Genomic DNA, 27,202 nt, shown 5'->3' with positions numbered 1-27,202 from the left:
AACACCCAGTATGGGCTCTCTATACATTATTATGGTAAATGGTCTGTATTTGTATAGCGCTTTACTAGTCCCTAAGGACCCCAAAGCACTTTACACAACCAGTCATCCACCCATTCACACACACATTCACACACTGGTGATGGCAAGCTACATTGTAGCCACAGCCACCCTGGGGCGCACTGACAGAGGCGATCGTCATATTATCATTTGTATTTATTTATTTCTATTATAAAATATGGTTGTAGTGATCATAATGACTTTAAAAATCAAGCGGAGGTCTCAGTCAGGATGATCAGGGGTCAAGGTTTCCTCAGGGTAGCAGCTGACAGTTACAGTGGAGAAACAGCCAAACGGAAGAAACTAGAAGCGCTGATTCAAATTAATTTTTAGTGTAGGACCCTCCACACAGCTCATCTCTGTTCTCAGCTGTATTCCCCAGGGGGCCCTCGTCCAGCCACCAGCCCGGCCCATGAGCTCGTTCCCACGCTCATCCGCTTTGATTGATTTCCAGGCAGCGACGCCGGCTGGCCGGAGCCCCTCTGGCCGAGCTGTGGAGCGCCTGGCCCACTCAGAGGGGCCTCAGCCCATGGAGGGGAGTAGAGGGTGGGTGGATGGATGGGTGGACGGATAGATGGATGAATCTCCCTTCGACCTCTTATCAGCCACAGCAGTCTCTTGTGGGGGAGGGTGAGTGTGAATTGTCCACACACACATTAGATCACAATCTCTCTCCTTCCCTGCACTCTCTTTCTGTTCCGCTGAGGAGATAACGCCACGCAAACGCGCACGAGCACGTGCACACAGAGGGAAAGCCGTGCCTGAGGTATTCCCATCATGGCAACAACAGAGACACGGATAATCAGACACTTCAGCCACACTGAAACGATCATTAGTAGTCTTAAAAAAGATATGATCTGTAACTGAGGGCCCCAGCAGGGAGGCAATTTCTAATTACACCCACTCCAGTGCATATGCACGAACCTGATCAGGTTGTTCCCCTCAAAATGCCTCCTGTGCTTGTTCACTGGTTAAAGGTGCAAACTGAAAACACTAATAAAGAGGCTGCTAAGTTCACTTTTCCAAGAGTGTCGCAGCATTACACAAATGTTTCATATCTGGTTGATTGTATTTTAAATATTTTACAGTTTTTAAAAAATTACATCAACCAAAGAACGTCAGTAAAAGTAAATAACTGAAAACAAACAGTTGATTTAAATGAAAAAGAACAAATTATTCATGTTTTATGTTTGTTCATCTTGTCTTCTTTAAACAGTTTTTACTTTATCTCTCACATTCCAAACAAACTCAAAGCAGATTATTTTTTGCACATGATCAACTGCTGCAGCAACTCCATCTAAAACTATCAATTTTCATTCCCTTTGTTCTACTTTTGATGCATTTTAAGAATTATTTGGAACCTGTGAGTGTTTTATGTATTGAAATTTACTCTAAATGTTGGGAAATTATGCCACAAGTTGTGGTCTTTAAGTTCTGAGCACATTCAGAAAATCACTTCCTCAAAGATTTCACAATAGTTTAAGTTTCAAATATTTAGTATCTCGCTAAAGCTTCAGGAAATGTTCTGTAAAGGTTCCCTGAGGGTCTTCTGAAAGTTTCAATAATAATCTTCAAGTTCCTTTAATGGTTTCAACAAAAACTCCCTCTTAAATTATTCTTTAAAGTTTTTGGGTTTTTTTTTTTTAACACTGAGAACTCCTTCATGTATTGCACACTGTGGGATGATTGTCCACTTTTTAAAAAACATTTGGCATTATAGATCACAGCTCATTAATGGAGAACATAGAGAAATACAACATTAGAGAGGTATCACACTAAAAAGTTACACTGACCATGGATATCAATATGTACAAATAAATACTCATAAATCCAACCTCCTGAAGGGTGTTTTTGGGGTTATAAAAGGTTCAGTGTTGAGCTCTGTATGTATATTGTATGTAAAATAAGAAATAAAAATGTACTTTATTTACTAAAATATTGTTCCAGTACATCTGATTTTTCAGGGCCACAAAAAAGCCAGTTTAATTACTTTATATACCTTTAGAATCATATAATATATCTCAGATTTTATATTATAGAACCGTATTTGAAATTTTTTTAAATAAAACTTTCATAAAAATGTAGTGGAGTAAATGCTCGGCACCTCTTTAGACTCCATGGAGTAAAGTTCACAAGAAATCTACCAGATTTAAAGATCTAGCACTTTATCAGCAGACAGACAGCTTTTATTTCAGCTTCTTCTTAATTTAGCTATAAAACAAACAAACTGTGAACAGAAGCAGCTAAAACATAATTTTTCTTTAGATTTAAACTATGGTGAAGGAATTTTATTGGCATTTTAATGTGAAAACACCGACTGTAATAAAACACTAGTTAAGAGTTAGAGAGTTAATGAACCAATAGGTGGAAACATGAGCCCTGAACCTTGTTTGCTGATGACACTAGTTTCTATCTTTCTGGAAAGAGTTTGGAAGTTCTCAATACAGAGCAAAGTTTTGAGGAAATAATTTAATATTAATAATTAAATAGTAAAATAATAATAATTTGTATATTAATATATCAAGTATCATTAGGAACTAGTAAATGTTCTGGCGTACTAAAAATTAGACCCTAGAGTAGTACAGTACTGTGCAAAAGTGTTGAGTCACTCCTCATTTCTTTGTGTTTTGCTTCCAAAGAGCCAGGCTTGCAGATTTGTTCTTAACTGGTCTTAAGCAAAAGTTCTCCAGGGTTTTTGGGTTTCTTTTTCACTCACTTTCAGTCCAGTACTAATGCATGACCCTTTCCAGATGAATGTTTTGTTGCGTGTTAGGCCCCTTAGCACTGACTTGGTATCTCTTGGTATTTTGTGCGGTGTGTGTGCTTCATAAAACTGAGAAAACTGGACCAGTGGAAGATAAAAGAAGTAGTGTCAGGCCTAAAAATCTATCTACAGCGGATAAATATTATGTGAAAGTCGTGTCCTTAAAAAATAAAAAATCCAGCCAAGACCTGACACGGGACTTGAGAGATGCATCTCATCCTTCAGTTGTTCAATGAAACCTCATCAGAAATGGTCTCAGGGTGGGTGACAAGAACCCATTCTTGAAGAAGGGAAACAGGGAGAAAGGACTCAGGTATGCACATTACAAAAGAACTGGACTGAAATGTGAATACATATTATAGAGTGATGAATCCAAATTTGAAAATTTTAGTTCAAATCACAGATATGTTTAATTGAATTTATTGTCAGTATGTCCGGAGAAGGTCAGGAGAGAAGTACAACAGTGAATGTCTACAGCTGCCTGTGAAACACGGTGGAGGCTGTGTCATGGTGTAGGAGATTTTCTAAATTGATAGAATTATGAATCCATAAAAGATTTTGATCCACCATGGAATACCATCTGAAAACCATCTTACAATGGTTTAAATGTTCAATGTGACAACGGTCCCAAACTCACTGCCAATGCAATAAAAGGGTACCTGGAAAAACACACGACGGAACACTATCAGTCATGGAAAGGCCTCTGCAGCACCGGGACATTAACATAATTGAAAATGTTGGATCATCTAAATGGAGCCAACACCCAAAGAAAAGCTTTGATGGTCCATAGAGAAGCCTGGAGAACTATTCTTGAAGACTCCTCAATAAAAAAATTACAAGAAAGCTGCTTGAGAGAGTTCAGATTGTGCTAAAGAATAATGGCTGGCTTTCATTGTACAAACTGTATTGCCATGTTTGTTTTCATCCATTTCCCATTTTCCTAGCAAATTTTAAAGGAATAATGGGTAAAGAAGACTTTGCACAGTACTGTAGAATGTGAGCTTTCATTTATAGAAAGGGAGATCATATTGGGTTAGTTTCTGATTTTTGGATGGCAAGAAGAGAAATAGAAATGAAGACGACACAGATCATCGCTGGCTGAAAGTCAGTGCTGTGAGGTGAAGGGATGTAGAAGCGGAAATGTGAAATTGGCAAAAATTGCCTCTGGCTATGTTATTTATTCAAGTCAGCCTGCAAAAGGAAGAGAGGAAATGAACATTAGGACATTTAATTATATTTAAAAAAATGTACTGTCATTACAAGTGTTAAAAGTCTGAAAAGCAGGAAAGTAAATCCTATTTAATCTTAATCGGGGATACAGCCCTTATCTGCTAATGTGGGCACTGACTTTAAAAGGTGAAGTTTGGCTCCTGCTACTCTGACTTTAGGGGTCACCTGATCTTCCTGACTAAGTTACCTTTTAAGAAGACAAATTTATCCCCTGAGGTAATCCAGACACTTTTCTTTTATTTAAAAAAGGTCTTGCTAATGACCTACCTCACTCCAAGGACAGCCTTTTCAGAAGTTATAGGTTTTCTCATTATGCAGGAGGCATTCCATGGATCTTTTAACGTTGTGGCATCAGTTGTGGCACAGTATCTGATCATAAATAAATGCAGTGCAGAAAAAATGGCATAGGAAACACTGAGCACATGTTTTGCAGTATTATGTACTGTAAGTGGTGCTTCATAAGCGTTACAGTGGCCACGCGAAAATGTCCAACGGGGATCTTTAAAATTTATACAGAAATACTTTTCTTTTATCATTATCTATGTTGTTTATGCGAAGAGTTAAAAACACAATTGATACTGCAAAAAATAAATACAACTGAAGGTAGGTTTATATTAATTATTTATTACAGTATCATCAGTACCAAATTATAGATGAAGTGGTGATGTTGTAATGTTTTAATCAATAACTACTTAGAGTGAAGTCATCATGGTTGGGCTGTTTTTACTTTGAAACAGAAGTCTGAATAAAATCTGAGTAAACATCTTGTTTGAAGACATTTGTGCAGAAACACTCAAAATATCCCAATTACTGATACCTAATTATGAAACAGTTACAGAGTAATTACAATAAAAATCAAAGCCTATATTTTAAAACAAAAACATGCATATATATCCACTCCAGAGGATAAAAAACTAATAAGGAGATTGATTTCTACAGAGCTGCAGCCAATGATTGTTTTAATTGTGGATGGATTTGTTTATTATTTTGTGACTGTTTAAAACAATAAGATTCAATTAGAGCTTTCAGTTTAGAGTAATTTGGTTTACTGCTGTTTAAAAAAAATTACTACAATTTAAATCAGTAATCAAAACCGTTTTACTGGAAATTTTGTGGCAGGAAACATTTATATGATTAAAACTAAACAGCGCAGATAAATATATTCAACACCTGAAGGTTAAACACACTTTAGCATTTAACCATACTTAGAGTCTACTTAAGTTATAGTAGGCTACAGAAATTTTAGCATAAAAAACATTTAAAGTACTTAAAATCATGCCTCACGGGGTAGGTGCCACCCTGTGCCACCTCCACCTGGACACGCCCCTGCCTGGCACTATTTTTTTCTTCGCTGTTGTGCTTTTATAATTTTTAGTCTAATGTTGAATTTCAGCATTCAGTCAAAGCTATCGGTGTCCGTGAGGCTGGATGGAAAAAAATGTTAACGCGGATAGGCTGCTCTTTTTCTCTCTCTCTCTCTCTCGTTCACTCATCATACCTGCGCGCGCCCCCCCCTCTCTCTCTTTCCGCCACTTCAAAGCTCTACTTGAAAGTGGGCTCGAGACAAGAGTTGTTGTCCTTTCCGCTGTGCTTGTGCCACGCGCTGTCATCGCCACAATGCCTCGAGGATTCTTGGTGAAGAGACACCGGCGAGGCTCGGCGTCATACCGGTCACGGAGCAACAACAACAAACCGGAGGGTGACCGGAACGGCGGCGGCGGGGGGTACAGCTGTGAAGCGACCGGAGCAGAGAGCCACGTGCTCAGTGTTTTCCCGTTTCAGCGGCAGGACGGAGAGTTCCCAGTGTCCCGCGAGGACTCCGCTGGTGTCAGGGAGGCGTGGAGCCCGCACGTGGAGTCCGCTCTGGAGGCGGAGGCGGACCGGCGCGCGCAGTTACCTGAGAGCGAGTTGGACGCTTTGAGCCCCGACGGTGACTTCCCGTGCTTCTTCCCACCGCCGCCTCCGCCACTCACCGACTCCTGCAGCCCCGTTAAACCGGTTGGCACGAGACTTCTTGAGCAGCGCGAGGAAGGAGAAAAACAGCTGCTGTTCACGGGCAGGTGTCTGCCGTCCTCCCCAGTACCCGACCTGCCGGACCTGCCGTTCCTGGTCAGCTCCACGCCGACCTCGGTGTCCGCCTCCATCGAGAGGATCCTCGCGAGCAGCAGCCGCCACCACGCGCCGTCCTACGGTCACGGTGACAAGTATGACCCTCCCCACGTGCACCTGTTCCCGCATCTTACCGTGATGAGCCAGGAAGCGGCGAGGAAACGCTCGTTCCTCGAGCCGAGCAGCAGCAGACACAGCAAACAGTCTGCGTGCAGCAACCCCACGAAAAAACCCAAAGTGAACCGGAAGCTGAACTTCGAGGACGAGGTCACGACCTCCCCGGTTCTGGGTCTGCGCATCAAGAAGGAGAGCCCCGAGCTGCGGAGGCACCGGGAGAAGTCGTCCGGCCCCGGCGGGAATCAGCCACTGGGGGAGTTTATCTGCCAGCTGTGCAAAGAGGAGTACCCCGACCCCTTCTCCCTTGCGCAGCACAAGTGCTCCCGCATAGTGCGTGTGGAGTACCGGTGCCCCGAGTGCGACAAAGTCTTCAGCTGCCCGGCCAACTTGGCCTCTCACCGCCGCTGGCACAAGCCGCGCCCGGTGAGCAGCCCGGCAGGTGAGACCTCTACCCCCAACAAGAACCTTTCGCTCAAAGAGGCACGAGGGCTCGCTCAGCACGAGAGGCCGCCGGTGGAGTTGGAGGGCAAGGAGAACGAGCTGCTGCGCGTGAACACCAATCAGCACCACGCGGCGCTGGACAGCTCCCGCATGAGGCGCGAGCAGTCTCTGCTGCTGCTCCACGCGCGGTCCCGGGACAGCCCGGACGGCGACGGCCTCGCGCCTCCCCGCTACGACTCCTCTTCGCGTTACCGGAACCCGGCCGAGAGCTGCCTGGACCTGCAGCCGCAGGTGAGAGCCGCGGACAGCCCGCCATCCAGTCTCCTCGTGCTGAACCCAGAGGAGCGCGCGGACCTGCCCCAGCAGCAGCTTCCGCCTCTGCCGTTCGTTCAGTCGTTACCGGAGGAGGAGGTGTACGAGTGCCGGTATTGCGGGAAGAAGTTTCGGCGGCAGGCTTACCTGAAGAAACACCTGGCCGCGCACGAGATGACATCGCGAGCGTCTCCGCCCGCTGCATCTTACGGCCAAGCGCGCGAGCCCAGTTCCGGACAGAGCCAGGTGTGCCTTTGTCACCTGTGCGGCGCGCGCTTCCCGTCGGTCGAAATCAGGGACAAGCACCGGCTGTGGCACGCGATGAGGGACGAGCTGATGGCGGAGACTCTGGGAGGAGGAGGACGCAGAGGGGACGTTTTCCACGCGCACAGAGAAGAGAGCGGTGGCGGGGAGTGCGACCACCAGCAGCAGCAGGAGCAGCAACAGATCTTCACGTGCAAACACTGCCCCTCCACTTTCTTCAGCTCCCCGGGACTCACGAGACACATCAACAAGTCTCACCCCACCGAGAACCGGCAGGTGATGCTGCTGCAGATGACCGTGCGGCCGTGAGTCGCGCGCAAAACTGTAGTTTGGAAAAGGGGAAAAAAAAGTTTATTTATCAAGAAGTCCTTTCAGAAGCAAGTCTTGCCATTCGGTAGCCATCTTGGTAACACCTCCGGGCACTTATTTTAAAATATTGAATTAATTTTAATGGTCACCTGGAGACAAAAACTGCTCGTAGATACTAAAATCTGATAAAATAACATCTCAAAATGTCTTTTTTTTCTCCCACAAAGCTACCAATCTACCACAGACCTCTGATTGTTTCTTCTCTGGGTGCTTAAATAACACATTTATAGTTCTGCTGTAGTATATTTGGACTATATGCTACACCCTGAGTGAGTAAAAGATGCTGAAGATGACCTGTAACTGTCCAAGGTGCTGAAACCCTGCCTGGAAACTGGCTTCTACACAACCATCGCTTTTCCTTAAAGGGAAAAGGGGATATTTTAAGTTACCGGACAAAACAAATAATCCAGAATAATGTTAACTGATTAAATTATTTCTTCTTATTACTTACAGTTCAGCTTCTCTTGCAAATAACCTGGCACTAAAGCTCATTAATGCCACCACCAGAGTGAGTAAAACGGGCCCAACAGCCAGTCATTTTGAACTTGGCATTTGTTTTTGTGTTCACTGAAGCTTAGGAGTGCAACCATAATGGGTGATCTTCCTCCTTCTCATCCTAAAAAACTAAATTTTCAAACCACAAATGTACAGAGATCAATGAATAAGAGTAAAGAGAAAACAATCAGACCTTTTATAATAAACATGCTCGTTAATTTCTCAGCTATAAAATATTTTCATACAGAAATGAAACAGTTAATGTTACACTGCTATTAAAAAAAGGTCTTTTGTCTTTGATTATTCATGTTGAGATATTTGCTAAATGCCTTTATGATGCTAAAAATGTAACGTGTGGTTCTATGAAGACTGTACAGTCCTATTTTGATATGGCTGAATGTGAAACTAATGACACAATTGTGAATAAATGTGAGTAGAGTCCAATCAACACTGTGCTGTCAGCCTGCTGCTGTTATTGTTTTGAAGCTGATTAACCACACAACTCTGGCAGTTACTGGTACGAATTGTTTTATTGTCAAACTCCATCGTGGCACATCCATACGCTTGCCGTGTGGCCGGCGTTAACACATGTTCACACAGTTGACAGTTTGTGGAGTGTGTGCGCAGTCAAAGCATGCAGCTGGTACTGAACTGGTGTCATGCAGTGTGTGTAATCAGTAGTATCCATCAGGTGGGGGATTTACACTGTTTCTCCTCTTCAGATGAAGAGTGACGCCGATATGACTTATTCATGCTCTTTGGGTGGAAACTAGTTGTAGGGGACAAAAAAGAACAGTATGTACAACCCGTGGATCTTTAAAGCAGCATCTGAACGCTAATCCACTGGGGAGCGTAAACATGGTGCCGTCGTGTGGTTTCGGTGCTGGGACGGAGTTTGGGGTGTGAACTGAGCAGGCTCGGTGACCTCTAGTATACATACACATATATATACACGCAGCATGTAGAGATCAGGGTGCAGTGGGGCCTCTCAACCATTCAATGGTGCTTTGACCTCAGTGACAAAAGTAACAAGAGTAAATAATTTAAAGGGAAGACTCAAACCTCAGCTGACTTCAAGTAACCGCACACAAATCTGATCTCCTCCTTTTTAAATATTAAGTTTGAAATAAAAGAAAATTGTTACACAATCCCTTTAATCTATAGAGTATATGGCTGAAACAAACAGTAACAAAACTTTCACCAGTAACAGACACGGAAGAGCATTCGTTTAACCTTTTTTCCTCTAAACTCACAGAAAGAGCTAAACTGAAAATGTTAAATACATTAAAAAAAAAAAAGTGGTAGTGTTGCGACTGTATGCTGATGCCCCCTCCCTCAATGACACCTCTTTTTCTTCCCCTTCTTTGGCGGTGGTTCTCTTATTTTTGTATTCCCCCCCCCCCCAACCCTGAAAACTGCCTACAAAACACTGAAAATGAAGCGCTAAACCAACTCTTAGTGGACTTTTGTGGACCCAGATCCCAACACGCTGAAGTGTGCTTTAAATACCAGTCCCCTTTCCCCCCACCCACCAGCCTTTTACAGTAATTCACGAGAATGATGATTCCCTCCATACAGATTTACAAGCTCCATCACGGGAAGAACAATGTAGAATGAATTTAAATTCCTGGACGATGAAGAGCAAGCTGGTTATGAAAGCTTGAAATCTTGTAGCGCTAACCTACTTTTTGTTTTGTTTTCTAGCAAGTCTGCGGTTTGGATTTCAACCACAGTTTGGCTTTGGCAGCTATAACCGTATTTACACACGCACAACAAGCTTCCTTACACTGTACACATTCTTATAGATATTCATATATCTACTATGTATATATATATATATTTATACTCATATAGATATACAACATATACTCGAGGGAACAAAGAAAGAAAAAGCTGTGGTTCTTTGCCTCAGATGAAGGACTGACTAAAAATACAGTAACATTCCTGTTCAGGTCAAAACTCAGTTTACAGTCAATTAAAAGAAAAAACCCCGACATGTTAATATTAATATCAGTGCTCGTTTTACAGCATCAGAAGAAAACAAAATGATATATGCAAGTGCCTCCTCTTCCACCGTCGGTCCTGTTAATGATCATCAGAGGAAGTTCAGACTTTTATTCTGGATTCAAACACGGAGAACGTTTTTTTTTGGCTTGAGAAACTAACTCTCTTTATCATTTTAGGTCTGTGCTGCGCACAAAAAAAATAGACTTTTATCGCTTTCTTTACAGCCTCCACTCCCGCCTCTGCCTTTACACACACTCACTCACACACACACCTCCTATAGTACAAATATACAGATTCCTTACAGCAACGCTCGGCGCATGACGCGACACACTGACGCTTTTCTTCTTCTTTGCAGTCCTGCTCACACCGACTGGCATTGTGTGCACTTTCTAACATGGCACAGGCTGTTATGAACTAATACTGCACTGCTAATTTTACTACTCAACATGCTGCAACACTGGTTTGATTTGTCTGTGTGTGTGTGTGTGTTTTTTTTCCCCAAGCAAAGCTGCAGATATACAGAGCAGCATCTGTGAGTATTTTTCAAAATAAAAGTTACAGTATTGCCCATAGAATACTTTTATATATATTTAGTACAAGAGAACACGTGTGCCCATTAAAGCCCAGGGTCCAACCAGAAATGCAACATGCTGGGATGAATCAGCGCCTACTCAAGAGTTTATATTAATTTGCTTACATACCTAATTTTGTGTGCTTTGTAAACAGACCAATTTAAAATTGCTTGTTTTTGAGGATCCCGATACCTCCGATTGGCTGATATGAAAGCTTTTTGTTTCCTAATGTGATATCAAGTGTGAGTTCTGGCTGAGTCCTGCAGTTTGGGGAGTTTAGGTCTTATTGGCTGATCCGGAGGAGCGTCGCAGCTTCATGGACATGCGGCTCTTGCTAGTCCGAGGAGACATGGGTGACGCCGTGTCGCTCCCGGCCTCCCCAAGAGCCGGACTTTCTCCCCGAAGAATCTCTAGGCAGGAGCCTGAAGAGGAAGAAGAGGAGGAGAATGGGGGATTTGAGGGGAAGACGGGCGAGGTGAGGGGGTGGAGGTAAATAAGGAGAAAAAGGATGAAGGGACAACAATAAAATTATATTTCAGCCCACTGTGATCTACGAAGCCACACTGCACAGATTCCTACAGTCACAGAGGCAGGACAGACACACAGACACACAGCTAGAGACAGGAACCTGATACAAGCTCTATTTCCTTAAGTTAAAGGTTCCCCAAAACCACTAGACATGTGCATGACCTATACTTAATGTGAAACAGAAAAGTAATTATATAAACCAACCAAAATTAAGTTAATCTGAGCTAGACTAAGCCTCGCTGATAGGACATACTAACCCTTTACCAGTGACTACAAAGACATTTTAAAGTTTTTCCTGCTTTGCAGCTGAACCTCTTATAGAACAGGTACCACCTCTATCAGGATAGCTTTGGATGATACAGTTTAAAGCAAGGCTGTCAAACTCATTTCACGTACAGCTCACTTTGATGTTAAGTGGGCTGGACGAGTGAAACTCATCTTTGTGTCAGTGTAAAGACGTTTAGATAAACATTTAGTCCCTGAGACATCTTAATACAAGAAACAGAAGTGCAAATTAAATAGTAGGTCTCAGGTTTACTACATAATAAAGAAATGTTCCAACAGAACGACATCTGGGCTAAAACTGCAAAAAATAAATGTTTCAAATTGCAGAGAAACTTCTGGTAGCTCACTGCACAGATTGTCCTGTAATTTAAAGTATTTTAAAGTGCAATTTAAAGTTCACAATTTATTCACCATCTCTAGTGCATACCATTCACAGCTAGCATGAAGAACCTTCTGCTTAAGACCTTTCCCTTTAACCCTGAGCTGGTTAAAGCTGTCTAGTGGTTTCGGGACCATCAGATACATTGCACTATGCTCCTCTAATGAGTGGAAGTTAGGAGAGGATAAAGGAGGAAAGAGAGAAGGACAAAGAAATAAAGAAGGTATTGGAAGAGGAGCAGTTCAGGAGAGAGAAGAAAAAGAAAACTGAATAAAAACAGAAAAAAGAAAAAGGAGCAGAAAGACACACATGACAGACTTCACAAGCACATTTACAATACGTACACATACATAATGAGTACACATACAACACAGCATATTCACTTAATTTGTCCCATCCCTGTTACATTGAAAGTGCACAATCGAAAACACAGAAAACAGCGTTAGTCCAACATTCAAACAGCTTTTGTGCACATGTGCAAACCTATGCTTGGTTTACCACTTTTAACAGGGTTTCAGAGTGCATATCTTTGAGCAGCACTATGGCACTACATCATATCACAACCGGGAAGAGAGAAAGAGCGAGAGGAGCATACAAAAATGTTAGAGGTCAAGTTTCACCAGGTGAGCGTGACATCGGAGGTTAACAGAACGACCAAGTTACGGATCGAGTGGACAGACAGGAGAAAAGGACGTCTCACTTTCAGCCAGCCTCGGAGAGCGATTTGCTGTGACGTTCGTGTCGTGTTTGAGGAACATTTATCAGGATGCAGAGTGGGTACGTTAATAAATCAAGATGTTATTTTCATCCCGACAGCCAGTGAGTCAGACATCTCAAGAGGAAGACAAAATGTTTCCCTCTAAGGTTGTCTTCTTGTGCCTGTGATGAGTGAAAGTCACCTTTGCGGCAAAACTTTTAAAATTTGTAGATCGCTCTGTGGAAGTCCCATTCTCACCACTTGCAGCTGCCTGTGTTAAATCTTTAACCTGAAGTTCTGATGTAGAAGCTATGGGGAGCTAAATCTACCGAATATAGCATGCGGTGAACATGGTGTGGATAAAAAGCACAAACGGTGTGCTGACTGGGTTCACAAGGGCTCACACTACAGGTCAGGGGGTCTGCAATGACTCCTCCTCTTCAGAAGTCTCAGAAAATCTGTGTTAGCTGCAAAAGATGGATGTAACCCATTTCTTGGGTTGCTTGGATGGTCTGTTAGTTCAACTATAACACAGCAGGCCCTTATATTTTTCACTTTAATGATTAACAATTATATAAAAGGTACCAACAGCATACAGATCCAGTCACCAGTGGGGGTAATTACCATTATTAACTGGGGAAATTACTTGTAGAGACCAGGCTGTGAACAAGCGCATTCCTGCTGGAAAGGCGTGCATTTTAGCACGGGAGTCTGCCGGGACTGACTGCAGCTTTTGGAAGCAGCTTAAAGTTTTAGTTTTAGCACCAGAAAGCTGCTGCTTGGACAGAAAAGGACTTCAAGGAAAAGACAAACAACTAGCACTTAGATAAGGAGACCAACCTGAGTAAGAGACACTTTAAAATTTAAACCAGGCGATGGTTTTGTTTTTAAGTATAAATTAAAACTGGACTTATTTGTGTGTCTGACACTCAAGAATAGAAACAAGTGTCTTGCCCTCTTAATGATCCATAAAACAAAAGTCACACCAAACCACAAGTTGAAAGTGAGGCTTCCTTTTAAAGTGAAGGCAGCTGTTAACACATGCAGACCTGGTTAAACAGTCGAAAACACAGGAGGAAGAAGAAACGGAGAGATGGAGAAATCACAGGAGTGTAAAGGCTAGGCTGTAACGTCATTAGGAAGAGCCAGTCAGAACTGGGCGTGTCAATCATGTGACCAGGCTTACCTTTTTAGCTATAGGCAAGTGAGACAATACGATCTAAAGGAGGAGGGGGGGAGGGGGACAAAAAGAAAATAAAATGGGTGGGAAAAATTGAAATAGAACAAAATAAAATAAAAACAGAGAGAAGAATGATTGATCATTGTGTTTGTTAAGAGAGGTGAACCTGTGAGTAAATACAGGAGGGGGAGGGCAGGAAATGAATTACTCTGGGTTGACTTCAGAGGACAGGATCATCAAAAGTTTGTCAAAAGCAGCATCTCAATTCACAATTTTTAGATGTGACGCACTCATCGTGACTAAAGGTCAAGCAGGCTTAATTACTGGAATTACTGGGATCTGATCCTGTGCTCTGAAAGGGAATTTGGGGCCCAACCCATGACAAACCAAAACAGAGCCTTTAATATGTTACATTTAAAAGCCATTTAATAAGAATGAGTGAAAATCTGTGGGTGGGGTGGGTGGGGTTGTTGTGCCAGATTTATTTAACCTCAAAGCAGGTTGATTATTGTTGTATTATTATTAATATTTTGACACAGCAGCTGGTAAGATGAGGAGCAGGTGGCTAAGGAAAGGAAACAGGCATCAATTATACAAATATCAAGACAAACGCACACAGTCACACCTGTCATGTGTCCCTACAAACCATCATTTGATTACACCACGCACTTCTGCTCCTTCAGGTCACACATTTATAAGTCTTTAAGAAGAAAATATGTGGCTTACCTACAAAAATTAATTAATTTTTAATTCGATTAAACTGGAGCCAAAGGACAGACCACCATTTTAAGCACATAAATTGCAAGGACTAATGATCTGTATCGATTTAATAAACTTAAACAGGATACATATGAGAGTCATATTTAAGTCCCATGTGCGCGCCTGGCATCTCTACGGCTGATCAGATGTCAGCTAATTCCTCAGAGGAGCTCTAGAGAGAGAAAAAAGGGCCCGAGTGCAGCTTTGGATACAAAACAGAGCTCAGCAGATACTCAGGCTGTGAGCTATAGTGTGTGTGTGTGTGTGTGTGTGTGTGTGCTCTGAAGTTCATCCTATCAAATCTGGACAATGAGTGCCAGCAAAATACAATCTGTACACAACAAACACAAAATATGTGGGATTTTTTATAGAGTATGTCACGCTGTTATCGTCGGGGCTCCGGCACCAATTTAAGAATCAAAATCTGCCATTTTAAGACATTTTTAATTAGAAGTGAACAATGTAGAAATGTGAAGTGCTCAGCAGTGCAGCGATCCCTATAACAGGGCAGCGTTTGATGTTTTCTTTGGCCACACTTGAAACTAAAAAGTCAAGCCTCCTGTATGTAGGGAGGGTTTCCATAAGTATATTCCTTTGGAGCTGAGTATTTTTCTGTTTTTAAAAGAATTATTAGCCATTTCATATGATTTTAAAATTGTAATTTTTTTGTACATTTTACTTTTTATTTACCTGTTTTTCCTTTTTGAAGAGGACATAAAACCAAAGGACTAGAATAGAGTACCATAGAATACTATTTGGTCCATAATTTAATGCTAGCTTTAGTCCTCAGCGAATGAGTCAGAGTGCATTTCTTCTACTATGTCCAGCTACTGATGTGCCAAATATATCCCCTCTAAAATAGAAGAACTTTAACTGAGAATAGTTGCAGTTTTTGGTTTAACTGTTTATTTTTCATATTAGGTGTAATAAAGAAACCAATTAGGCTTTTCCACCCAAATTTACCCTGTCGTTTAGAATTAGTTGATTATCGTGAACTTAAGTGTGTTTCATGAATACTGTGGATATTTTCTGATTTAACGTTCACAGGGGTGTGCACAGAATTTCTGAGACATTGAAGCGTTAAAAGTACAGGACATATTACATATTACTGTGTGCTGCACTTTTTTCTGGTAGCCTGAATGTTGGACACGTTTCCAGATAATTCACTGGAATGCAATATTTGCATACACTTTAGAGGGTCAGGAGACCATGTGGGACATGTGGCTCCTTTTTACCTTAATTTTAACACCATCGCATGTTATGGCTAACACTCAGATTTATAGCCTATTGCATACATTTTTGACAGGTGGAGCTGCTGCTGCTGTGGTCTCACCTGTGTCAGAGGGCAGGTGAGTGCAAGGAGCAGGACTGTAGACTCGGGCTGCGTAATCCTCAAACGTGGTTGGCTCCTGGTGGTTCTGCACGATATTTTCTAAGTATCGGGCGCGCTCCTCATAGCTGAGTTCAAAGGTCAAGGACAACTCAAACAGGAGCAGAAACACAGACACTAACAAAAAGAAGCACAATGGGTTAACTTGTCCTTAAAAAGTTATTAAAACCACCACTAGAGGCCGAAAAACACAGGATTTTTAGGAACAATATCAATTCCAATACTGATATTTGGTGATTTAAATATCTGATACATCAACCAATATTTTATTTTATTTTATGTCAGAAATTAAATAGCTTGTTTACACTCAGCCAGAGTCCGCTTAGATTTGCTGCCTGTTGTTGTGGACAAATATGCACTTGTACCATGGTTGATGATAAACGATTAAATCTTTAATTATTCCAGAATCATAGTCAACAGAAACAAAATAACTCAAATAACACAAAAACAAGATAAAAACAAAAGCATCCAAATCACCTTCCCACAGAGAGAAATACACCAGTGTTTCCGAGTCTTATTGTATTTATTTTTAACTTTTCATCGGTATCAGTTGCTATAAATGCCGATACCAATATACCTAAAAAGGTCCTGTGGTTCGAGCCTACATCTATAAACGCCACCACACAAAAATGGGACAGGAATAAAACACAAAATAACCATTATGTTTGTTTCTTTTAGTCAAGCTTACAAATACACATTTAAGGTGAAATTACTGGTCATGGTGAATATGGAGGTGATAAAGATACAAGATAAAGTTGCACACTGGTGCTGCGGAGCTTGAAATGGGTGGTTACAAAGGACACCGGCCAACTGGGGGACTGAAGACCAGGATAACTGTTTCTGTTGTAAATATTAAAATCCTTCAAATTTATGGGGACAATACTGCTCGAGGCCAATCATTACCAAAAAAAACAACTTACGATACGATACGATTAAATGTGAAACTAAAATGAAGTTGAGCTACTTTAACAAAGCTTTCTCCAATTTCAGTCCCCCCCTTTTCTAAACACATTGCATAGTTATGAAAAACCTTTGATGTTCCACGAGAGAGATAAAAAAACTACATTGTGCTTAAAAATTCTTTCAAAGCTCAATGTGCTAAATGTGGATTATTTGTCAAGAGTTTAACCCTCAATAGAAATCCACCACATCTCTTATTCAGGCTGCGTAGGCCTTGTAGGCGGCAAATAACCCATTGTGAAATAATCTGCAATGTCCTCCAAATTCATGCAGTTTAACATAACTCAGCACTGTGTGCTTCATGTTTCAATTCAGCCCTCCAAAGTGAGCTCTCTCACTTATTATGGCCCTGAGGAATAACAAATATCACCCTGCCGTGCCCTGAAACGAACGCTTATATAAGAAGGGAGTAAACCTTTAAAGGATTATAGTTTTTGGTTTAATATAATATAAATGATAAAAGAACTCAAACCCTAATTTGGAGCCCAGTACAAGAAAACTGAAATGCCACGTGTTTATTGAATGACCGTGTACCTTCATGTCCATGTGACTCTACAGAGAATAATCCAGCCAGAGACAGAAAGAGAGAAAAAAACTTGCTATTATTCAAAACGAGAGGCGCAGCGATTCAGCAGAGAGCAGAGTAAATGGAAACCAGGACTTCAACTGTCCATCTATTAGAGATAACCTCATTGATAGAATGACATTTACCCTCTCTTGCTTAGTCCTTCTCATACATCCCCCCATAATGACAGACACGCACAGCTGTTACGGCCTCCTGACACACACGCGCACACCCATACACAAATATAAACACACACACAGTTCAGTCCCATCATCTCCCAACAGAATGACCATTTGCTCAGTGAGCTCCAATAACGAGGGCTTTTCAACGAGAAAACAGCGTTTATGTGTGTGTCCGGATTTGATAAGTTTGGATGTGAGAAAGCACAGTGTGTGTGTGTGCACGTGATGCTGTTCGAGTGTGTGATGGGATTAAGCCAATGAATCTTCAGAATGAAATCTGTGTGTGTGAGTGCACGCTGTGAATGGCTCGGCCATCTGTAACAGCACCCATGGGTTTTCTATTGGGTTAGAGAGCTGGTCTATGGGCCTCAGAAGGAGAGAGATTCAGGTCTAATGGTAACTGATTCAGTTACAGACAATGATAATAACAACAATATGGCTGCTTTAAAGTGCGCTGGCACAACAGAGGGGAAAGGAGGGGGACAGATAAGTGGAAAAAAAGCAGGGAAAATAGAGAGGAGGAAATCTATATAAACTTGTGACAGGGTGACGGTTTGTCAAAGATTGTTTCTGACATTTACCAGACTTGACTTCACGGAAACTTCAACGTCTAAAAACAGCTGCTATTGTTTCAAAAAAAAAAGAAAAGAAAAGAAGGAGGGACGGGGGTCGGAGGTGCAAATGCAGTGAGATGCTGAGGGAGGAAGAGAACTTGTTAAAAGGGAAACAGCGAAGGTGAAGATGAAGGAAGGGTGAGAATCCTGCGGTGAGCCGCAGAGGAAGCGAGGCAGCGACGGCGATGGTTAAGTACCAACACGAGAGCCGGGAGAGCAGCGGCAGGTGCACAAAGACCGTCGAGCCGGCGCCTCGCACGCCGAGTCTCTGTGTGATCTCGCCGTTTGCCCTTTCCTGCTTCCCCCTCACCGCCATCGCACCTCCCCCTTTGGTGAACGAAGGTGTGTTTGTGCGCGTCGGAAAGGGGAAGAGAGGTGTGCATGTAATGCAATTAGGAGATAGAGGTGCTATTATATATTCAGGCAAACAACACCTAATCATCTTCATATCATGTTTTAATAATGTGTGTCTGAGAAAGGGGGAGGGGGAAAAAAGGCACATAAAAGGCTCCCGTTTCCTCATTTCTGAGGAGGTGAAAAGGTTTAAAGGACACCCGCGGGAAAGAAAGATGTCTGCAGAGACGGGAGAATAAGGACAAATACATACAGAGACGCAGTACCACTGCTGAGATAAGTGACGGGAACATCTCTTTCTTCCCTCGTCCTCCGTCTGCCTCCTTTATACCTCCTTCCCTTTTTGTTCCTCTCAGTGTGGGCTGTGTCACCGTGTCACAAACACCAACTCCCCGCTGGGATGAGGCGACATGAGGAGGACAGGGACGACGGACCGATGTGCAAAACATACACGAGCAGTAATCTCACCTTCATCAGCGGTGGACAAGCTTTAAAACACTCTGCACGGAGAACGTCGGCTACACCGGGCTGTTCTAGCAACGAAGATGTCCACATGGGGTCTTTACAAATCTTTATAATTAATGTCTCTACGACATCGACTGCATATTAAACCTTTTTTCTTATTTTTTTATGAAAGTCACGTGTGGTCTCGACACCTTGTCCTGCCTTGGGAACCTCGAGAAACCCTGTTAACGCTGCTTCGAGACACTTCGCCATCGAAGCAAACTTTAGCACTTTTCTTTACGTGAACATTTAGAGCAAAATATTTATCTGTATGACTTCTTTAAGCCAAATTAAATACAGGTCCTGTGTGTCTCTTTCTGCTTCAGCTTTTACAAACATTTTTCTCTTATTTGATACTGAAAATTAAGTCTTAATAACAGAAACTGTGACTGAGATTTAACAATTTTAGATTTTCTTGTTATTTATTTTCCCAAATTTTTAATCCTCTGTGAAGCATTTCAGGAGGCCGGTCTGCAGGAAGCACGGTACTGAAATAAAGTTATTATTATTGGTATTAAAAAAAAGGAAAAAAAAGTAGAAACCATTGAGAGGTCATGGAAAATAGAGTTGAAATGCGCTCGCACATCTCTGCCTCCATCCATCCCTCTGTCCCTCTATCCAAATGGCAGTCGCAACTATGAAATCTGCTGTAATTGAATTTCAGATGGCTCCTCTTATTAAGTCATTAGCAGCAAAATATCCCTCTTTCAGCGAGAGAAGGGGAAAGAAAGAGGGAAAATTATAAGGGGAGGAAGAGGGGAGGAAGGCTGGTGAGGGAGAAAAAGAAAGCAGAGCAGAGAAAGGCGGACAGGAGAAACATGGAGGAGAGAGGGGGCGGATAAAGAGGCTCTTTTGTGTCGAGTCAGAAACTCATTTTCTTGTGCGTGGCTGAAAGGAGTGGAGAGAGTGAAGTGTTCGTGCTTTCCTCCTGCTCTTTCTCCCCCTCTTCTGTCGCTCTCTCTCTCTCTCCATTTCAGACCTTTTCTCTCCCGCAGCGCCGCTCATTGTGGCGGTGTTCGACTCCTGTGATCACTTGAGACGGAGGGAGGCTGGAGGAGGAGAGGAGGCGAGGGGAGGAGAGAGGGAGCTTGTTAGCGCATTAGGAGTTGGGCCCACTGCTGGGATGTGTGTGTATGGCAATGTTTGTATGTAGGGTGTGTGCTGTGAGACTATATAAGTCTGTAGAGGTAGAAATGTGACTGTGTGGTGTCTACAGAGAGCATCAAAACCCGGTTGTCAATTAATAATTATTAATGCCATTATTCTTACACAGCATGTTTTTTATTCTGTCTTCCTTCTCTCTCCCCAACCGGCCCCGCCCCTCCCTGAGCCTGGTTCTGCCGGAGGTTTCTTCCTGTTAAAAGAGAGTTTTTCCTTCCCACTGTTGCCAAAGTACATGCTCATAGTGGGTCATATGATTGTTGGTTTTTTCTCTTTATGTAGGGTCTACCTTACAATATAAAGCGCCTTGAGGTGACTGCTGTTGTGGCACTGTATGAATAAAATTGAATTGAATTATTTAGTATTGTTTAGTTTAGTGGTTCGATCCCTGGCCACTCGAGTCTGCATGCCAAAGCATCCTTGGGAAAGAATGACTTTTAGATAAAGTGCTTTGAGTGTAGAGTAGAAAAGCACACAGAACCAGTCCATTTATCTTGTTTGTGCACTGAAAAAAACATAAAATTTTTAACCCAAGACATGAATTTTACTACATGAGCTTTTTTCCTATAAAGACCTTTTTTAACATCATGTGAAATAAAGTTTTGTTCTAAAGGCATACTGGGCAAGAGGTAAAGGAAAAAAGTAATAAAAAAGTGAAAAATATGTTTGTCGATATACAATGATGAGGCACAAGAATAACAGAAGGAAGAGCTGCGTGGATCGTCACGGATCCTCAGCCAGGTAGTCTTGCTAGATGTTAAGTGGTGCAAGTACACCCATGGAAATAAATGAACTGGTTCCTGTGTGAAGTTTGCATGTTCCCCCTGTGCTCATGTGGGCTTTGTTCGAGTAGTCTGGATTTATCCTGCAGTCCAAACACGTGCGTTAGGCTGATTTGCAGTTCCAAATATGAGTGATGTAACAAAAGGTTTCTGAACTTTGTGTTAAAATACAAAAACATCACAAAGCGACCAAAAAAAGAAATGCAAAGAAACCACAAAGAGCCTGAAGAGAAGCGAAATAACCACACACAAAAAAAAAAATCACAAAAAATTAAGATCTTTAAAAAGAAAAAAGAAAAAAAACAATTATAAAATAATTTGTTTTGCTATGAACATCATCTAAGGACTTTAACTTAGTCTTATTAAGATTTAAGAATATGCTGCAGCAATAAACGTGCTATTACATCCCTAAAGGACGTTATGCCATTGGTTCTCTTGTCAGCAGAAATGTGGCTTAACCCCACTTATTGAGCTCATATTGAGCTATATCTGCATCCACAGTAAGAAATGGGGGCCCTGCTGTGGCACACTTGGTTGAGCAGGTAACCCATATGCCAAAAGATGCAGGGGCTTTGGGTGAAATCTGCTCTTTTCCAACTTCCCAGGCTAAGACTGGTGCTGTCGTGTTTTCCAGCTACCTTTACTTTCTCACTAAAAAGAAGAAAGACCAACAAGTCTTTAAATACACTTTATGACCTCCCTGCCTTGCACTTTGCAACACATTAGTTCAATCTGAGGATGAGAAAAAAAATGCCTCCAATCAGTCTTATTAAATAGGATTAAAGAGGGGAAAACAGCTGAGCAATGTTGGTTTTAAAGTGTTATAAGGAACAGGCAGTGTTTGCTGAAGGTCATCTCTTCCTGTAAATGAATAAAAATTTGTTGTTTTAATAAGTAACAGAAATTGGAGTATTAAATCGACTAGAAATAAATTAAGAAAGAGCAGCACAGCCGGTGAAAAGCTAGAAACGTTCTTTAACCTTTTGATGCTGAATCTGAATAGCTAATTTCCTCTGGTCAGACAAGTGACTCTAATTTACACTCTAATTTAAAAAGGGTGAACATGAAGTACGGCGGCCCATCCTGTTTTTCCTGCTGTACTAACAACTTTTTATGATTTTCTATTTTGAGAAAATTGCATTAAAAAGCAGCACAACTTGTCTGTTTTCTTGTCTACGAGACACCTCTCATCAGAGGTGCACACACACACACACACGCAGAGCTTATCTCACCCAGCATCTCCCAAACACACACACAACCCCCCCTATCTGTCCTCTGCACCCCGGGCATTGGAACAGACAACAGAGAGAAGGACATCAGAGGGATAATACAATTGGAAAAGCTTTACAGCGTGTAATGATAAACCTGTGCGTGTATGTGTGTGCGTCCACGCCCAAAGGAACAAGCTAATGGGTTTATATCTTTCTGTGATAGCAATGATATGGAGGGGCTTTGTGATTTCATTATGAGCGTGTGTGTGTGTCCACGTACGCCAAAGATGAGGACAGAGATAGGTTAGTCTAATGCACTACTTATTGCTCGACGTGCATGAAAAGACACACACACACACACACACACACACACTCACATCACACAATCGCATTTGCCCCTATTCATCTGCTCTTTAACCTGATGCAGAAACAGAGGCCGAGGAGAAAAAACAGACGTGATACATTAATTGGCCCCTTGTCACCCTACTATTTCACCCTTTGACATGTGCGCACACACACACACACACACACACACACCTACCTCCCTGTCACCACAGGGGAGCCTTAAAGCTGCCAGTGCAATTACAAGTTTTATTTAACCAGCACAGAGACACTAAAGTTCACACAGGCACAGCATGGGTGCTGGTGATTGTCACCAAGGCCGTAATAATAATTCCCTTATTAAGGAGATACATCCGCTTCTTATCTGCAGGTGGTTACACAATAAACCCCCCCCCCCTCCTCACACACATATATCTTTACAATCACCGATATGAATTCTCATAATAACGATATAAAAGCTGACAAAGAAAGTAATTCCTCACCTCCCGCGTGCATCACACAGATGTTAAATTCAAAGTAAAGGACTAGTTTTTGCACATCTTTCTGCTTCTAGCGGCCGATATAATCTGTTCATAATAAGCCTTAAAAGTTGAAAAGTAAAAGCCTGGCACGTTATATATAAAACAGAATTAACGTTTTAGCTGAAATGACAAAACACAGCTGACAGGAAGTGTCAAAAATAAAAACTGCAGATCCTTAAGTGGCCGCTTGAGGCCGACTACAAAAGCGAGTAAGTCCCCAAAGGCTCCTCATTGTTTTTGTGTAACTTAACACTAATTAACAAGTATCTGTATCTGTGAAAGGAACCCGAATAGTCTATGCCTTGGTAAACAAACTTGCTAATATTCACGGAAAGGTACGACTTCTCATTCTGCACGTCAAAAAACGAACGAACAAAAAAAAACTACACAGAAACAAAAACACATGTCATGAAAACTAACACAACAAATGCAAAAGAACAGCTCAACAGCTATGTCCATCTTTCATTTACAGTCTATGCAACAAGGGTGGATTGACTGCCAAATTTCTGTCAACCAAAAGAATTACGCCATTTTGGACAAATAATAAAATGCTCCTGCTTATTAAATGTGAATATATGGAGCTTGTCCTTCATCTTATTTGAGGCTTTGGGTTACTGACTGGACAAAATGTGCAATGACAGAGGTTGTTACTTCCGTAGAAACACAATATGATTAAATTCAAACCATTTTAGATCATTTGAAATCTCAAAAGAAGATGCTTATGTTTCAGACTGAAGTCTGTCTGCAATCAAGAATTAAAATGTCAAAAAATCAACTTGACAGAACAAGGGGACTTAAAGTTACCAAATAATTTGAATAAAAAGTCTGAAAACTTTATTGGTAACACTTAAAACACCTGCTGGGATGTAGCAGGTGCCCTTGAGATACACAAATCCTGCCCCACTTAGCGCTTATTAGCTGGGTAAAAATATTTTTTTCTTTAATCCAATTATCATCAGTAATTAATCTTTCGCCAACACCCCCCGTCTGTGCTCACGAACACTTTCTGCCTCTTTAAGGCTAAATTCAACTCGCCTATTAGAGCTCATGGCACACAGTCTGCTGTTCTGCACTTTGTCTCGGTTATCCGTGAGGGAACCCACCCTGAATCTTAAACACCTTATCACATAAAGAAACTTACATTCACACACCCGGCCGCAAAGCGCATTCACGCACTTACACACTCACATACACACAACTGCAGATTAGCTTGTTTACCAGTCAGAGGGGGGCCTGCTCCAGCAAGGTGTGATCAAGCCACTGATGGCTGCGGCTCATGTGTCTGCACAGCTCTCGGTGACAAGCATGTATGCTTGCACACAAACACAGACACTCGCCCGCTCAGTCAGTCACGACATGAATCATGAATGTTGGAAATTAGGCCCAAAAACCCATCACGAGGCAGGAGTAACACTCAAGTAGTGCACATCAGCTTTGATAACTGACACCTATGTATTGACTGCTAGTCACGCTGCTCTGTGGGGGCGGAGAGTTTACTAAAGAGCTGAGAAGAAACATCGCTGCTTTGTGCTTGTGCAAAACGCTTCGGCTTACGAGCGCAAGAATACAAACTTGGACAGTCTTCATGCTTCATGGTAATATTCAACTTGCTGCAGTAGCTGCAGTTTCTTAAAATGTTTAATGAGAACTGCAAGTTAATAAAAAAAAAGACTTGTACCCAGGTATTATTGTTTAATTACTACATTTAAAGGGTTCAATTATGTTGTCCAAGGGAAAGTAAAATGCACTCGAATATGGTGCTATGATTCTCTGATGTGCTGTTGTAGTGAATTTACCGTGTGGCCATTCACTACAGGATGGTTAAAGTGGACCGTGAAGGTCTGAAGGTCTACTAGAAGATGTGAATGACTACGGACAATCCCTACTGTGACCATCATCAAAATCTACACCGCGACAATGATCAGCGAGATGCTCGGATGACCTCAAGATGACCTCACAAGGAGCAGTACCCTCCATGGAGAAGAAGACTAAAGATGAAGAAGGTGCCTAAGAAGCACAGCAAGCTGCCTAAACCTGAGGCCTTAGAAACTGCCAAACACTCACAGCCTTGGCCAGCAGCTTAAAGAGGTATACTAGAAAGTTGGAAGGCAGGACAATAAACCAGATGTACTCTACTAAGCCATCTATGGTGTACTCCCAGTAGCAGGGGAACACTATGAGAACAACCCCACCAAAGCTGGAGACAGAGCAATACTGGAATAGCATATAGGAGAAGGACGCAACCCATAACTGCAATGCTCAGTGGCTAGTGGATCTACAAGCAGACCACAGAAAGGAACTCAGCAGATGCACAGGACTTTGTAGTTTTATGTGATCTGTCTTACTTAGTCCCTCCTAGATATTCTACAAGCTGACTTGTTGTAACACTGGCATCTTAATTCAGTACCACAAAATTCAGTGAGCTCTTTTAGAACAAATCATATCTCCACCAATGTTTGTAAAGGCAGCTTGCATTTTTAGGTTCTTAATTTCATGCACCTGTGGGACTGAAAAAAATCCAACTTCAAAGCATAAGCGGTTCATCCCAAAACATTTATTCATTTGGGGTAGCTTAAAGTGTGAGCAGCCTTAAAGGAAGAGGAACTAAAACAGCTCCTAATCAAGCAAAGCTAGTTTAGTCAAGTGCTGGAATAGAAATATAAAATGTGTTGAAATATGCTCTTAAGTTTAAAGGCATTACTGTAAATTTAAACGTCATCTAAATAAGTCAAATTTGCTATAAGCCACCTAAACTGCTGATGTAAAGATAATTTTATCCCTCCACCCATTGGGAGAAATACCACATAGATTTCTGTATTTAGGATTCTCTAAATGTTTTTTCTCTCATGCATAATATCATAGTCTATGAGGTACAACTACAACCAGCAAAAGTAACAGTATGTGCCTGAGATGCAAAAGATTTCTGGTTCGAGACTAGAAGGAAACATACATCCATCCTCAGGGGGCCAGAACAGCCTGAGTCCAGATAAACGGGAGGGTTGCATCAGGAAGGATGCAAAAAAAACAAATATGTGTATCCATCCACAGTGGCGACCTCTAAGGAAGCGGTCAAAAGTACAAAATGAAGCTTTCAAAATAATCAGTGAAATTCAACTGAAAAACATCTGGGAATAACTTCTCTTTAACTCAAACACGGCCACATGTTAACTGTAACATCTGTCCACTTTCAAGTGTTTGGAAATCATAGCGCTAATATGTGACTGTGAAGCAGGCAGTCATCCTAGAAGCAACACACACATACACACAGACCTCCCCAAGGAGATGGGAAAGAGATTAGCCGTGACCCCTCCTCCTCACCCCTTTTCTTTTCATTTCCTCTAACTACCCGACGGGAAACAATTAACCACAATCACCTCCCCCTCTGCAAGCATTCACACAGACTTATATTCATTTCCTTACCCCTAACCCGCACTAATACACAGACCCTTAGCCTAATCCTGATTGTGTATGTGCCACTCAATGTGTGGCACTGATTTCTGTCGATCTGCCAGCAGAAGCTCCTCGTGCACCGCAGAGTTTTATGCTCATTTACATCCAGATTTTAAATAATGGAGCAGCTTTACTCATGGAAGACTTTTTCACCAAGTGTACGTTTGTGATAGATTTATCAGTGAGAGCATGACGCAGGCATTGGTGCGGCTTTCTTTTAGATCAAAAGAAATGCTTCTCCAGTGTCTGACGGGTGCAGCGGAGCCTGCGGGAGGTTAAGGATAACATGACCCCATTTCAGCATCAGCAATAAGAAAATGTCTTCAATTTGTAAGGCTCTGCCCTCACCTTTCTGCCGTGGTGAGAAACACACACATCCTTGTCACACACAGCAGATTGTAGCCTTACTGGGACAATAGGCTCTATTGTGGGAGTTGGCAAAGAGAAGCCAGGCAGGCCGCTAGGCGTTTGGCTGCCCTTGGTGTGTGTGTGTGTCTGTGTGTGTGTGTGGATATGGGGGATAATAGCACTACATGCCCAGAGCTGCCACCATTTCAGTGGGAACAGAGTGTGAAAGCGAGAGAAAGGCAATGACGCTCAC

General features: G+C 42.1%; 2 protein-coding genes across 8 annotated transcripts in view; one reads left to right on the top strand and one right to left on the bottom strand.

Annotated features, from left to right (window-relative positions):
- The first annotated feature begins 547 nt into the window (after positions 1-547).
- insm2 (insulinoma-associated 2) lies at positions 548-10,664 on the top strand. The gene has a single exon (XM_085144025.1). The coding sequence runs from the start codon at positions 5,480-5,482 to the stop codon at positions 7,601-7,603; it is 2,124 nt and encodes a 707-aa protein (XP_085000151.1). The 5' UTR covers positions 548-5,479; the 3' UTR covers positions 7,604-10,664.
- ralgapa1 (Ral GTPase activating protein catalytic subunit alpha 1) overlaps positions 9,555-27,202 on the bottom strand; it is a 70,498-nt gene continuing 52,850 nt past the window's right edge. For 4 of the 7 annotated variants that reach the window (XM_085144009.1, XM_085144013.1, XM_085144010.1 and 1 more), the window contains 3 exons: positions 15,899-16,023; positions 11,978-12,089; positions 9,555-11,159 (listed from right to left, as the gene is read on the bottom strand). In XM_085144009.1, coding sequence (XP_085000135.1) covers positions 11,072-11,159; positions 11,978-12,089; positions 15,899-16,023 — 325 coding nt within the window. In that variant the 3' untranslated portion in view covers positions 9,555-11,071. Of the gene's footprint in view, positions 11,160-11,977; positions 12,090-13,812; positions 13,846-15,898; positions 16,024-27,202 lie in introns of all 7 variants that reach the window. The other 3 variants (XM_085144011.1, XM_085144016.1, XM_085144014.1) reach the window with 2 other exon arrangements.

This window comes from Neolamprologus multifasciatus, chromosome 19, assembly GCF_963576455.1.
Source record: "Neolamprologus multifasciatus chromosome 19, fNeoMul1.2, whole genome shotgun sequence".
NCBI classification, from domain to species: domain Eukaryota; kingdom Metazoa; phylum Chordata; class Actinopteri; order Cichliformes; family Cichlidae; genus Neolamprologus; species Neolamprologus multifasciatus.
The sequence above is the reverse complement of the archived record's forward strand: the minus strand, read 5'-3'. Positions and strand labels throughout refer to the sequence as shown.

Coding starts and splice junctions, on each gene's coding strand:
- insm2 (XM_085144025.1), top strand. CDS start 5,480: ATGGAAAAAAATGTTAACGCGGATAGGCTGCTCTTTTTCTCTCTCTCT.